This window comes from Apostichopus japonicus, chromosome 22, assembly GCF_037975245.1.
Source record: "Apostichopus japonicus isolate 1M-3 chromosome 22, ASM3797524v1, whole genome shotgun sequence".
Lineage (NCBI taxonomy): Eukaryota > Metazoa > Echinodermata > Holothuroidea > Aspidochirotida > Stichopodidae > Apostichopus > Apostichopus japonicus.
The window spans coordinates 2,540,762-2,556,149 of NC_092582.1; the positions used below are offsets into that span (position 1 = coordinate 2,540,762).

The 15,388-nt window shown below is 35.6% G+C and overlaps 1 protein-coding gene across 11 annotated transcripts in view; it reads left to right on the plus strand.

Annotated features, from left to right (window-relative positions):
* LOC139963800 (short transient receptor potential channel 4-like) overlaps window positions 1–13,196 on the plus strand; it is a 272,215-nt gene extending 259,019 nt beyond the window's left edge. For all 11 annotated transcript variants that reach the window (XM_071964965.1, XM_071964964.1, XM_071964966.1 and 8 more), the window contains 7 exons: window positions 222–391; window positions 1,414–1,553; window positions 2,522–3,219; window positions 4,620–4,818; window positions 5,714–5,890; window positions 6,368–6,412; window positions 7,063–13,196. In XM_071964965.1, the coding sequence (XP_071821066.1) occupies window positions 222–391; window positions 1,414–1,553; window positions 2,522–3,219; window positions 4,620–4,818; window positions 5,714–5,890; window positions 6,368–6,412; window positions 7,063–7,692 (2,059 nt within the window). In that variant the 3' untranslated portion in view covers window positions 7,693–13,196. The remainder of the gene's footprint in view (window positions 1–221; window positions 392–1,413; window positions 1,554–2,521; window positions 3,220–4,619; window positions 4,819–5,713; window positions 5,891–6,367; window positions 6,413–7,062) is intronic.
* The last annotated feature ends 2,192 nt before the right edge of the window (window positions 13,197–15,388 follow it).

The following is a 15,388-nucleotide window of genomic DNA, read 5'->3' on the forward strand; positions in this document are numbered from 1 at the left end:
TAGGAATCCGTATTAGAGTCTATCCAAAAATCATGATATGTACAACTTAGCTATTATCATGAATATTAAAACCAATTTGTAACATGCTGAATGGCTAAGGAAAAGACGTGGAGGGGGAGGGAGGGGGGTTGGGAGGGAGAGGCGATCATTCCGTTGCTTTGAAAGATTATGCTAATAATTCCAATCATCTCATTTTCCCCCCTCTCTCCTATCGGTTCTAGGTTCGTGAGGATACCACACTGCCAGTTTCTTTGTCATCTCACGTCGGGTATAGCGTTTCTAATTCTCCTCGGGATACAGTCAACATATCCGACAGAGGAAGAGGTACAAAGAGACAGACGAAAAGAAATGCCAACTCCATCTGAATGGCTTATTGTTCTCTGGGTTATCGGTAAATTAATTAATTAATACAACCACTCTTGTCTTCTGCCATATACCTTCACCGTCACACCCCTAGCTATATTCTCTTAATTATTTATGTACACATTGTTACCATTTAACCAGTGGCGTAGAGGAGGGAACTTAGTGCTTTTTACCATTACACCCCAGCTCCCCAGCTCCCCCCCCCCCCCCAAATTCACACACATCCCTCAATCAACAAATTTACCTCCTCCTCCTCCTCTTACTCTCTTGTCCATGTTAATAGGAGGAGGAAGACTAAGATGCTAAGATGATTCATGATTAAACCTTCACGTCCTCAATTTACTTCAAAGCCTTTTCACCTCGGAACCCCCCTAAAAAAGAATGGTTCCCGTGAAATTGGCCCTGGATTAATATCATCCGCTGTTCTGTTAATAAAGCATATTCAATAGTTAAAACATAATTGACTTACAGCTAAGTCTAAGAAAGGTATATATAGTGAGGTCCAGAGAGCCACTTCGGGCCCAGGGATCGTTATGTCATATGGGCCCTCTTGTTGCACTCGTCGGGACTCGTTATATAGTTACAATTATTTGATAGGTCCTATATATATAGTGTGTCATGAAGTCGTTTAGTCACATGTTTTATTTTTATTTTAATGGTCATCAGTAGTTACCCCTACAATTTAGCATGTAGAGCTTCAAAAGTACTTTTCTTGAGGTTCTGGCTTCCCAAGTTATCCATAGACTAGAGGATAGTATTATTAGACAATCAAATGTCTAAAAGAGGAACGAATGGTCTGAAGGAGGCAGAGAAGTGTTTGCTCGCTGGGGCTTGTAAAAGATATTTCGGACAATGCCAATGACAGATATATCCACATGGAAGTGGGAAAGTGGTGGGAGATGTGAAGGGGTGGAGAGGGTGGTGAGGAGGGGGAGGGGAGGAGGGCATTTCGGTACGGCTTTTGGCTGGTAGTGAATGCAACCACTCACATTATGTTTACACATCATTATATATTTCTTCCAAGTCTTCCTCTGCATTTTTTTCTTCTAGGTTTGACATGGGTGGAAATTAAAGAAATTCTCTACCATGGGTCAAGATATCTAAACGACCGTTGGAATGTTATGGATTTCTTAACTTTATCTCTCTATTGGGCTTCCATTGCCCTAAGAATCGTGGTTATCACCAATTCGGTACGTATTGACTTTGTCAAGGTGGACCATTTCGTTTATGGTAGGCCATGTGGGACAAAATATACGAATTAAATCACGAATTTCACGAATTAAATCAGCTGATTTGAATACGTGTATATCTTCGAATTAATACGCGTAGAAAACATGGTAATATCTCTGTCCCATGTGGCCTACCAAATTCGTTTTGATATATGATATGACTCATTCAATGTCGGGTATCAACTTTAAATCTCAGTGTTTGGCACGAAGAAAGCCAAGAACCCTATAATCAACATCATGAAATACCCACATATGATTTTGAGTACTTAAGTATTTGATTATTTGCTCAAGAGAGCTTACAACGTCTGAAAACTGATATGCTACATCTATGGCAAGCCACGTGGGACAAACACCGCATAATATATCCGCGTATTAATTTGACTATATACCCGTATTAATTCGAATATATACCCGTATATATTATTTGCCGAACATAAGGCTTAAATATATCCGCGTATTAACTCGAATATATACACGTATTAAGCCATGCTGTTGTCTAGATCAGGTATACGTTTGGCCTGGGTGTACGTCAATAGATACTAACTTTGCTAGGGCCCACTTATTGCACTGGCGAGACTACAATGTGGGTGAAAGCTATAAGACATGCCAGTTATTGTCTGATTTAATACGCGTATATGTTTGAATTAATACGCGTATATATTCGTACAAATACGAGGATATATTATGCGGTGTTTTGTCCCATATGGCTTGCCATATACATCAGTATGATATACCGAGCTCATTCGCAGAATTAAGAAATTTCAATTTTCCATTTAGTTTTGCCTCATCTAACCAAACATAACACACATACACAGTTATTACACATTAATTTGTCAAATGAAAAGGGGAAAATAGATCAGCAAACTAAATGACAAGTATATTATTATTTTTGAAATCTATTAATTTACATATTTTGTACGATTTTGCAGGATTACGGTGATCTTGAATTGATGACCACGACCGTTCTTCCAACCTATATGCCGACTTTGATGATGACGACGGATGACGAAGACATCACCATCATCTCGAGTGGAGACCAACCAACCACCAGTCCTCCTGAAGAATTGGAACGCATCCTACGGGAAATTGAAGACCTTTCATTCGTCGTCGACGACATCCGGGAGAAACAAGCCAGTAACCGTGACGACGTTGATAAAACCTTCAAAATGTTTAGGAGTACCTTAGATGATGTCCAGACCAAGATTGACGTTATCATGGAGAGCGTTGATAATTCTGGATCTTCCGGTGGCAGTGGAGGGAAGGTTGGGAAACGCGGCAAGAATTCGGGTGCAGGGGGCATTGTTAGCGCGGATCTAATAGGTGTCAGGGCGGATTGGGATGACTTTGAACCGATGTTAATAGCGGAGGGTTTGTTTGCAATCGCGAAAGTCTTGAGCTTTCTCCGGCCTATATGCTTTACGGTCATGAGTAGACACGTGGGGCCTATGCAGATCTCTCTAGGCGGTATGATGTTCGATATCTGCAAGTTTCTCCTTATCTTCTCATTTGTCTGGTTTGCTTTCTCTCTTGGTATGAACCAACTCTACTCCTCCTACTCTTTCGACGCCAACAATCTCTGCCAAAATCAACAAGATCCGATTGCAAATTGCAAACAGCCCTTCGATTCGTAAGTATAGCTTATGAAATCCGTTGATAATAAAGAAACCAGGCAGCAGCAAAACTGCAGTGTTGTTTCGATGATGCCACATGAAATAATCTGATAATAATGTGACACACTATATAGGCTGTAGCGTATATAGCCCAGGATGAACACAACATACTTCAAAGTATAGTCTGCAGTAAAGAGGCATTGAGATATGACAAACAATATTCACATTGGGCAGCTGACAACCGAGATGGACAATTTTCTTGTATTCAGCATATTGAGATTGATCTCTACCAAAGACAATAGGCTTCTTCTCACAAGCCTTCGGTCAGAGATCAAATTCAATATTGATTCAATAACAAAAGTAGGGTAGGGGAATGCATGGGTAGATTGAATAGAATAAGAGGGAGTTTATAAGGGGTATGGTGCCCTCCTTGAAAGTGTAGTGGGTCCAAAAAAAATTTAAAGAAGAAGTAGAAAACAAAAATAAATTTAAACAGCTATGAAAAAAAAAATGACAGGGATATTATTCAGTCACTGGGCGTATTTTCGAGAAAGAAAAAAAACAGGAAATGGAAGGATTGAGTTGTACCTCATAATCGATACGAAGTAACGCCAAGTGTCAAATAACCTTGTCTTTAAAGCAGAATGCAGGGTTGATTGCCGAGCAGAGGACATTTCAGTTTTGGTTTCCGTTCGGTTCTGTTCTATTCGATTATGTTATTGTTATGTTCAATGTAACAAATACTACTACGGAATTCACCAATTGGTTCAATCTTTTGTGGTCAGCGGAGCCTGGGACACACGGGAAGTGCCACTCCCCCCCCCCCCCCACTTCACAGCCCGCCCCAATTTAGTGAGAAAAACATCGAAAGTACCCACTTTCATAAATTATATTGTTTTTAATCTAATATGTTCTTTTGTTATTTATGCAAAGAATTTTGGAAAATTGATGCCTTGACGTGAGGAGGGAGGATTGGGGAAATGTGGGTAGGGGTGGTTGGTTAGGGGGTGGAAGGTAGGGTTAGAAAAGAGTATGATATGCGATTGACTAGAAAGAGATATTGGAACCATGTTGGAGCATGGAGGATTATAGGATCAGACTTTAGCTAAGCTCGTCCATGGTAATTCTTCGTAAAATACTCCTATACTTTGATGTCGATTTCTTTAGAAATGGTGATCTTGTCACTACGTTCGATGAAGTGTGTATACCTTATGGGTGTCGGAGCCCCACACACGCACAAGCACAGTGTTGTAACTTGAAAGAACTTGATATAGTAGTATACCCGTGTGTACTTTTATTAACATCCGGGTTTTTGTGACTGGCACAAAACTTTCTCGGTGGGTAACAACAAACAGCGCCGCCGATTTCTTCTACGCGAGCCCGTCTTTAAACCTCTGACCTTGTGCATTTCTTACAGGATTCCAAACACTATGATGACTTTGTTCTGGGCTCTGTTTGGCCTACCTGATCTGGATATTTTGGATTTAAAAGGAACCGATAAAGCCTTCACCGAAACAGTGGGCCTATTGTTGTACGCAGCATATCACGTCATTGCTATTGTAGTACTTCTCAACGTACTCATTGCTATGATGAGCAGCACATACACAAGAATAGAGGTAAATTATTCATGATTTTCTTCTTTTTTTTTTTGTATGATAATGATGGATTTCTTTCCAACACTTCGAGCGCGAAAATTCACAAACGTAACTATATAATATTCTTACTAGTCTGAAAAATAATTTGGTAAGATTTTTTTTTTAATTATTATTTGTTTTAAGTAGGTTCAAGTTGGTCGAAAATATGACTCTTATAGGTGACATAAATGTTCACTTATTTTCTAGTGTCGGAATAAATTAATCACAAATACGGGCATCGAGGCTCACGTGACTGGTGCTACCCAATCCAGTCCAGTATCTGAATAACTTTATATTGAAGTTTTGATATGTAATTCCCAACATAAAGCTCATGTTGTTGGTTCACTAACCATAAATACAGCTCAGGATAACTGCCATGCTAAGCATGTGTCACCATGAAGAAATTGTAACACATGTATAGACTACAAGGTCGCTAACAAATCACTTTATTTGAAGATATCTGAATCTAGTAAATATTCATATTTAAGGGTTTTTTTTTTACTTTATGTGTTTCAAGCAAACCTTTGTCTTGTATGGGGTAGAGGAGGTGCGGTTGTGAAAGTGTGGACGATTTAACAACAAATAAAGGCATACAAGAAGCATAAATTGTCCTGGTTTGAATTAAAGCAGCGAAATAATTTAAGATTATACCAAGTATGATGTGATCTCGATAGAAAAGTTCGGTTCGAACTTTTCCAACCACCGAACTTAGATTGGAGTCAAAAGACCGACCGTTCTAAAAAAATATATGGACGACATATGAAGTTTTACTAATTTCTTGTTCATTGTTTTGTAATTTCTTGTTTCATTCTGCCATGTGACATTTATAAACAAATTTTGTTATTGTTTTTCCTTTCCTTTTTTTTTTTGTTAATAGGAAGATGCAGATATCCAATGGAAGTTTTCTAGATCCAGACTTTGGATGAGTTATTTCGAGGGACGTGGTACTATGCCGCCGCCATTTAACCTTATACCAACTCCTAAATCCTTTTATTACTTCATCAAATGGATATTGCACACTATAAACGGTGATTCTTACAAACTAAAAATGAAGGTGCGTATGACTTATAAGGTTGATATAGGCCTATGTATGTATATATATATATATATTTATATATATATATATATATATATATTTATATATATATATTGAATATGAATGTGAAGTGTCTATCAATATTTCTTCATTTCAGGGGAAGCTATGCCTCGATCTATCTATACAATCCCGATTTTTCTTCAAACCTTTGAAAGTATTCTTTGATGTTCCTAATGCTATAATCCATCAAAAAAAATTTTGGGTTGAGATGGGTATAGCCATTGGATACCTGCTGATGTCTGTGTTGACATTAACAGAAATCAACAACAAACAAGAATAGTAGCGTGTGTTCAAAAACCCCTTTGGGAAATAATGAGGGCGCTCTTGCCTTTTCCTCTTATGTCCGCGCTGATTCTTGCCCACACTACACACGCTGATCCATCGTTTTAATTCGCTGTCTGCCTTTTCTTCTTCATCTTCTTCTTCTTCTTTCAGGAGAGGAACAAGGCGTTCAGAGAGGAAAGAGAGAAGCAGTACAGGGTTAGTTGTACTTTTATTTCAATCCGTTTTGGATTTTATTCACCTTAAATTTATGATTTGGTGACTGGAGTCAAGAACATGGATCCTCCCAACAAAGGATACTCCCAAAAAAATCATCATTAACATAATTGTGATGCATATTCATGTGTGTTCACTGCAATGTCGAAGACTTGTGCAAGTCTATAACGACAACTAATTACAGGATAGCCCTTGTTTTAACGTTTTGTCTGTATTCAATTAAAACCTAATTTTCACGTTCAATTACCAGCGCTGTTTCAATTGGTTTTTTGGGTTTTTTTTTTTGCAATGATGTAATTGAAAAATGAAAGTTTTAGGCAGTAGCTAGGCCAATGTGTATTATTCACCATGGTATTAATCCATGTGTATTATTGTGTATTATTGTGTATCACATGTTATTCTTTGACCCTACAATCGGAAATGAAATACGGACAGGAAGCAATCCACACTCATACGTTTCACTTCCTTGTATAGCATTAAAAACTAAGTGGATAAACTTCCCAATTCGTAGTTTGTTTTATGGTTTCTTGCTAGTCTTTGGTCTTTTGTGATAATAATTGTGATATGATAACTTGAATGTTGTCTCATCTCGCTTTATTTTATTATTTTTTTTATCATATCGCTTCATCCAGGAGACGATGGGTCGATTGGTCAAGCGGTACATCTTCGACGCCAAACGAGACGACGACGAAAACAACCAGGAGCAATGGGTGAATCGTCTGAAGCAGGACATCTCAGGTTTCAAGTACGAGATGTTCGAAGCTCTGTCAGGGATGGACCGCAAAATGCAGGACATGGAACATAAAATCGAGGACGGTGTCAACCCCATGGGGACAGAGGTCATGCATAAAATGAACGACGTCATACGGAAACCCCTCTCCCGACCAGATAGCATGCAGTCGGTTAAGTCAGGTCTCTCTGATGCTTGCATCTCGCCCTCTCAGGACATTTTGAATGACGAGACTTCCCCGTTATGGGAAGAGTTCGATCCCGTGGTCTCGGGGAATAATCGCAACCCTCGGGGTTTAATGAAACCTGACTCTAGTTACAATATCGCTGGTTACATGTATCCCCCTGAATGGGAGAAAGGGGGACCAATTCGTTATATCGACGAGGATGGAGATCTTCTTGACCAGAGGGGTTTCACTTACCCCAGAAGAGGAAGCAGTAAGAAGAGGAAGTCTGGCAACCATTTGGGTAACCATATTGGCCCTGCAAGTATAAAGCGAAAAAGCCTCAAGGAAAACAATACAAAGGTCTGACCTTTGACCAAGAATAATACCAGTGTGTCTTGCTTTGCATAACAATTAACTCACGTGATTGTTCTGCAATTGATAACAAGCGAGGTCAAACGAACTATTACATCAACACTCCATCGTAGGAGTGAAAGAGTAAAGTTTGTCGAAATGTGTTTTTTGTCTTCTTCTTCTTATTATTTTCTTTTTTTCTTTGGTAAAAAATGGAAGAAATAATGGATAAGACCATGCCGTTCAACGAAAAGAAGAGTTACAGAAACTAATTTGACTATCAATTGGGAGAAATGTTCACCGTCAAGAGAAGATTGACCAACATTCTGAAAAGGTTACAATGGACACCAAAGCATGGCATGGTTAAAGGAATGAGTCAACTTAACAGAAAAGTGTTGACAAATATATTATATCAGTTTACTCAATTATAAACAACTTTTACTAGTCGATAGTCTGGTTCAGGAGGATGAGGCATAACAGTCATTCTAATTCGCATGCAAACAATATCAATGTATGCTGTTAAAAAAACAAAACAATCGAAATTGTATCGAACATCGCCATACTCATCACTCTTCCACTACAAACATGACAATTGTTGGACAAAAGCCATAATTATGAATTCAGTAGATTTGTTAGTATTTTTTTTTTTGACGATTCACTTTGATGTGGTGATTGGCTTTCCATAATTATTTATAATTTCAGATTGTTTGTGTTTTTTTCTCATTTATTTCATTTACTTCTTTTTCAATTTCTTCTTACATCATTTTCTTGTCATCTATAGAATCGGTATATATATATATATATACATTATATATATATATATATATATATATATATATATTCAAAATAAACAAATGTTTAAGATTTCATCTTTCTTTTTGTGCACGTATAGGTATATTTGGTCCGAATATGTTCCGTTTTAGTCCAATTTTAGTGAATAAAATGATAACAAAAACCATAAATACAGGGTAAGAAAAATGTATCGAAATTAAGAGAAAATATCTCTCAACTGAACAGAATAGGAAAAAGTAATCTCCCTTAATAATTTTTTTTTAGTTAATAATACGAGGTGTGTTTAAGCTAGACAGAATTATATTCTAGTAATTTACGTAAGCAACCTTTTTCATAATTAAACAATAGGTCATTGTATTTAAACATTCAGTTTTACTTTTTGTTTCACTGCTGCGTGAAACAATGAATATGCAATGCATAAGCATTCTTTTTTTATAAATTAAATAAATATGTTTAAAGTTTTAGGAAACATTTAATTTGGAAGTGTATTCACTCTATTGGTTCCATGATAATGGAAAACAATAAGTGCAAGAAAAAAATCGCAAACTTGAAACAAGCAAAATAGCGTAATTTAACAAAAAATAGTAACAAGTATAGAACAACAACAGAATATTAATCTGATGACAGACCATATTTACGATTTTTCCACTCTCAATTCCTCCCCCCCCCCCCCCCTATATTCTCTTTTGCAGACGTCTTACATTACAATACTAGAGCCTAATCGGCTTTTTGAACCACTGAATTCTTTCCTTGCTTGTTTTCTTACTTTTATTGAAAGAGAAATGCTTAGAAAATGATTTGAAATTACCGCTGCAATGTTTCTCAACAACAATAAGATTAGAATATGTTAGGTGAGTATATGTTAATGTTAGAAACTAAAGTCGCTTCCTGTTTATCAACTACATCACTGTACTTCCGGTTCACGGGTCACGTTGCTGAAACACAAGAACGTTGAACTCATCTGTACATATTGTCAATCTCTGTATGAAAAACAAAAGACCGGAGAAACAATAGCCCTTTAGTTTCGTGATCTGTGGCAGTAATTTGGTTTGCAAAAATCTGTCGACATCACAAAACTTAACTTTGAACATCTTCAGATGCATTCTATTATTTCAATTACAATAGAGCTAGCCTAACTATTAGGAAAAGTAAATAATATTGCGATCAAAAATATACATATGGGAAAAATGAAACTTGGCCAAATTTCAGAACATAATCATGAAGTCTATATGTAAGATATTCTTCTTTTTTTTTTATCGATGGGGTGTTTTATTCAAAACAAATATTCATTTCTGATCGTTCGCCATTTATCAACGAAATAATAATCAATTAAGAATCAATTAAGAATCAATTAAGAATCAACAGATTGAAGCAGGTGGTTCTTGTAACGACCAAGTTGAACCCCCAATTTAAATAATTTTGACCCCAAAAAAATATATATTTAATTTTTTTCAAAAAATTTATCGTTTCATTGCGTTGTATATTAATATGTATATATTTATTTTATGTACAGATCGTCACATGGTTGTTTAGTAAGAAAACCGACGGTGGTATGGTTTGCTAAAGGCCCATAGACACGACAGATACATAGCATAGGCATAAGTTATAGTGCAAGTTTACCAAATACAATGAATAATATTATAGTTTATACGTGTTTTGATATTTAAGAATTTTTAGCGAAATCAAATCCGGGATTATATAGGCTTATCCATTTCCCACATGTAACGTTTAAATCGACTGTCCGCGAACTTTTTTGGGCGCGACCCAAAAATTTGGATCGCGAATAAAATACTAAGGAATAGAAGTGTAATCATAATTGTGAGAATGGTACAGAGAAACGGCGGCGGTGAGGGAGTCAAGAAGTGGGTTTTTATGACTAGATATAACGATTGATATTTAACTTATCTTTCTATTACAAACTGCTTTCAATCTCTACAAATATTTCAATTGAAATAAATTTATGGTATTTTTTTTTTGCATTTTGAATAAATAGATGATTTTAAGGTAACTGTTATGCATGTCCATTGTAGTTTGAATGATATTGAATTAGTATATGTCTCTTATATCACGAATTCATTCGTTAGACACGATATTATGGTATGGTGGAGTTCATAATTTCGATCACGTGCTAAGGATGATTGTACTGAAATCCCTTAAGTTTATATGATACATCAAAATGTTAGCTTGGGCAAAAGCATAAGGAAACTTGTTCTACTTTAGCCTACTTTATCTCGTGATTTTTGCATATCATTTTGGTGCAAAATTAATCTTTCTTTAAATTAGATTACAAGTTCATTAGATGTAATATCTCAGGATTTTGTTTGGCATTATGTATCAAGTTTTGGCCCTATCTATATTGTATGGAAAGACATACTAATTTATTTGTAAGGAAGATGTTTTATAAGATTCAAACATAGCAAACAAGGGAATTGTCACATGTGTATTTCCGCAAATTAACAAGCTATTGATTTATGTTTTCTGAAATACCCCTCCTTCCCCCCCCCCCCCCATTTCCCTATCTTTCCACACAAAGGGATATTAACCTCCTAACTATAGATCTTCAATATGTATATGCGTTAAATGCGTCGGCGGGACTAGTTTATTTCCTCTGTACCACTCCGGAGTATAATAACTTACGTGTTATTGTGTACATTATGGATATGAATAGTTATTTCAAAATACATGGGGAAAAGCCGTATCTCCCTTGAATTACTTATATTTAATTTAATTATTTATTTATAATATTAATCTCTTTTAAGTTTAGCTGTGAAATTTTACCAAATTCAACATTTGTAAAAGAAAAACAGACTCCTCTGGAAGGACTCTTTTCTTTAGGTAGAAGGAGTAAAAACAGACAATTACATTCAATTTAAAACACTTTTGGAAGTTGAAAAACGGTCATTTTGTAGTAATGAAATCTCTTCTTACCTGTAGAACAAAACGACTGTGTAAACTGTGTCACCTGGAATGTATTCTTCCGTTGAATATTGTTACACTTGTAAAAGAAGTTACCTTACTGTACGTTATAAGATAAGTACCCCATGAGCTGTGTCGAAAACCAAACAACTTCATCACCCTCATCACCTCTGTATATATTACAGTTATACTACAGTGGCGAAATACTATACTGCTAAACTACTGTTATACTGCCGTAGTACACAACGATACTAAAGTTGTACTACAACAACAATGTAGTTTACTACAGTATTGGTACCGTATACTACAGTATTATTATAGTATAGTATTAATATAGTACAGTACAGTATAGTATAGTAAAGTATAGTATGGTATGGTATGGTATGGTATAGTATAGTATAGTATAGAACAGTACAGTACAGTACAGTACGGTACGGTACGGTACGGTACAGTACAGTACAGTACAGCACAGTATAGTATAGTATAATATAGTATAGAACAGTACAGTACAGTACAGCACAGTACAGTACAGTATAGTATAGTATAGTATAGTATAGTATAGTATAGTATAGTATAGTATAGTATAGTATAGTATAGAACAGTACAGTACAGTACAGTACAGTACAGAATTCTGTGAAGATATAAAGGAATCTCCTGTAATTTACTCTTTTTTTTTATTTTCCTTCCACTCGTTTATAAGAAGACAATCGTTTTTGCTACTCTCACACTGTTATATCAACTATATATTTTATTTCTATACTACACAGGTTGCAATATAAGATACATTCAGTCTTCACCGTGGATACGTATTAAACTTGATATCAAACTGCTGTCTTTTAGTAATGAAATATTCTGATTCATACCATATAACAAAAGAAACAACTTCTTTTATGTCTTATCTAAATATCGATTTCATAATTTCATAGTATTTCGATTAAAGCATGGAATAATTAAAATACACACATGAAAGTGGATCTTGAATATTCATATCATAATATAAGACAAAGTCTGACGTATGGTGGCCTCTCATGACAACACTCGGTCACAGACTTGTTTGTATATATGTTACTTTAGAATATGTAATAACAAAAGTCGTGAGGAAAAAAAAACGTTTTTCGCTTTTATTGTTCAACCATTATATCGTGTATAATCATATACCGATGTGTCTATCCATGAATATGTATTAATCTGAAAATTAATTAGGAAGAACGAAATCTGAAATTAATTAATTAAGAAGAACGACAAAAGAAAGGAAGAAAGAATCGCCAACAACAATAAAAATAACAACAACAACAATCACGGCTACCAAAAGCAACAACAATAAGACGAGTTGAGAAGAACTTCAAAATGAAAAGCAATTTATAAAGCAAAATGTTTTTAGATTGGTCTATGTTGAAAGGAATGAGTGTATGGGCATGCATATGTACTACATGATGAATATTCATAAGGCAAGTATGATTGGAATGAAACTATGTTGTACCGTATTTAATCAACAATTCAAAAAAATATGTATAACAATATAAACAAATAGAAAAAAATATAATAAAAAAAAAACAGACGGAGGTGGAACTGAGTTTGCGTATTAGATTTATGCCATGTTCTTTAATAATTTATCTTCATTTTTTTTTCTAAGTAAAAGAAAACTTATAACCATACCCATACAGTTAACTTGGTATTTCACTATGATTATGGCCCTTGGTATATATTTAACTGCCTTACATGTGTAATATGAAGACCAGAATGTATAACTTCAAGAAGATGTTATGGTTCAAAGATAGCTGATATGGTAAATATACTAATTAAGGAATTATTTCTGTTTTGTCGTTTGTACTTTCTTGTTAACGTTCTGTCTCATTTACTTTTAGAACAATAAACACGTAACGATAAAACAGTGCGTTGTTGTAAACTTGTTTGGTTCTTTAAAGAAGGTAGCACTCATAAGATATTGATTTGTGGCGCTTTAGTTCAAGAATTTGATTATCCTCTCCCAATCCCCCCCCCCCCCTTTCCCACTCACCCACCCCTGCCAGGTTTAACCGGAAACGAAACATTTACTTCTGAGCATGTGTGAACTCCCTAATAGAAACTGTGAAATACATCAAAAGACTAAAAATGGGAAAATTAAACAACGGGCCAGGTTACGTAGTTATTTGTAATCGATCTATGGCTATAATATCATTGTTGTTAACCTTGCTACTAAGAGGCTGCACAGTGCCGCGTGAAATTCAAATTCAAGGCCAGCTGTAATGTGTCGGCCTATATATTTAAATCAAGACGATTCACAGACCATACTTAAAGGAGCTATATGTTTAAACACAAAATAGTAACCACGCACATACAAACACGCGCGCGCACACACAGAAATAAAGCCTTCTACTATAAATATGTTTATTAATATACATATAATATATATATATATATATATACATATATATATATATATATTTATATAGATATATATATATATATATATATAATTGAAATCGAAGTGAGTTGGAAATCCAGAACAGTGAAAAAGCCTCCACCGGGATTCGAACCCAGGCCTCCCGCTTTGTATGAGGACACCCTAACCACTAGGCTATGGACGCTGATTATATGTTCAGAGGTTCGAAACCGATAAGGAAGGTCGTAATTCCACTGTATATATTGTTTCCGGAGTTGGTGATCACGCAATTCTCCACTATATAAGCAGTCTGATGATTTATGGACCAAATCTTCTGAAACGAATGATTTTTAGTTTATTATTCCGACTGCTGCTTTAAGCAAACATTACCAACCCTGAACCTGGCAAACACATGAAAGAGTACACTCATATCGCTCCACTTTTTGCTTTCTTACCTGAGCGGATCCGTTTATTACCAAGTGATGTAAAGTAATGCCGATTCAAGGTACATATCATTAAGTTCCGTGTGAAGTGGTTTTAGCCATCGAGCGAATTGAATTACCCTCCCACTAGAGTCGAAGTTAAGTAAGGGATCACGCCTCGCTAGATCAATAAATCTGATCGGAAACGACAGAAATTACTCGCCCTCTATTCAAAGGTAGGACATAAAGGGGGGGGGGGGATAGGTTTGTTTTCAACCCTTTAGGTACAAATGGATCGTGGTCCGAAAATAGTTTTTAAGGAAATAATTTCCTCAGGGCAAAATGCGATTTATATATCTTTATAGTTCTGTTACAATAGATATATGTGTAACAGATCTATGTGTACTGTATTAATATGAATATTTATAGATGAGTCATGACGTCAGAAGTATCCACATCGTTAAGTTTAGGTTCTAGGGCAAGCGTGACTCCTCAGTTGGTAAATGTCAGAGGTTTTCCCGTGCAATGACTTGTATCCCAGTAACTAATCCTTTTGCCAGATAAAGTTGTTTCATATTTACTGATTTTCTTTATTGATTTGTGCACAAGATTTATCATAGATGTTTTTAGCGATTCACTGTCCTAAATGCTTAAGCCTTAAATACTATGCAAAGCATTTGCATATATTTGTTTTAAAAGATGCATATTGTTCTCAGACTTTACATTTTAATTCATTTTAATTTTACCCTTAGTAACCGAATTCAAGCTTAGCTATATTTCAAGCAACGTTCCACAGACTAATATGGTTAAAGGAGAGGAATGGCATGATTGAAATATTCAATTTAATTTACGCGATGAATCGAAACAACCAAAGATAACAAAGAGATAAGGTTAAAATCATAAAAGTGAGATCATCAATGATGACAATAAATACTATGAGATAGGTACTAGTATTAACTCACAAAGAGCAGGATAAAAAATATTATTGAAGAATTGAGGAGACTGCTCACAAAGTTTAAACAATAAACTTGTGGAATAGAACTTAGTCACCGGAGAGCAAGGAAACAAAGAAAAAGAAAAATGGTTGGGGTGAGAACTGAAAAACTAAGAAAAGCTAAGAGACACCCCACCTTTCCCTACCCATCCCGTCTTGTACCCGCATCTCTAAGAAACAGCGATACAGTGAAGTAGTAGAATA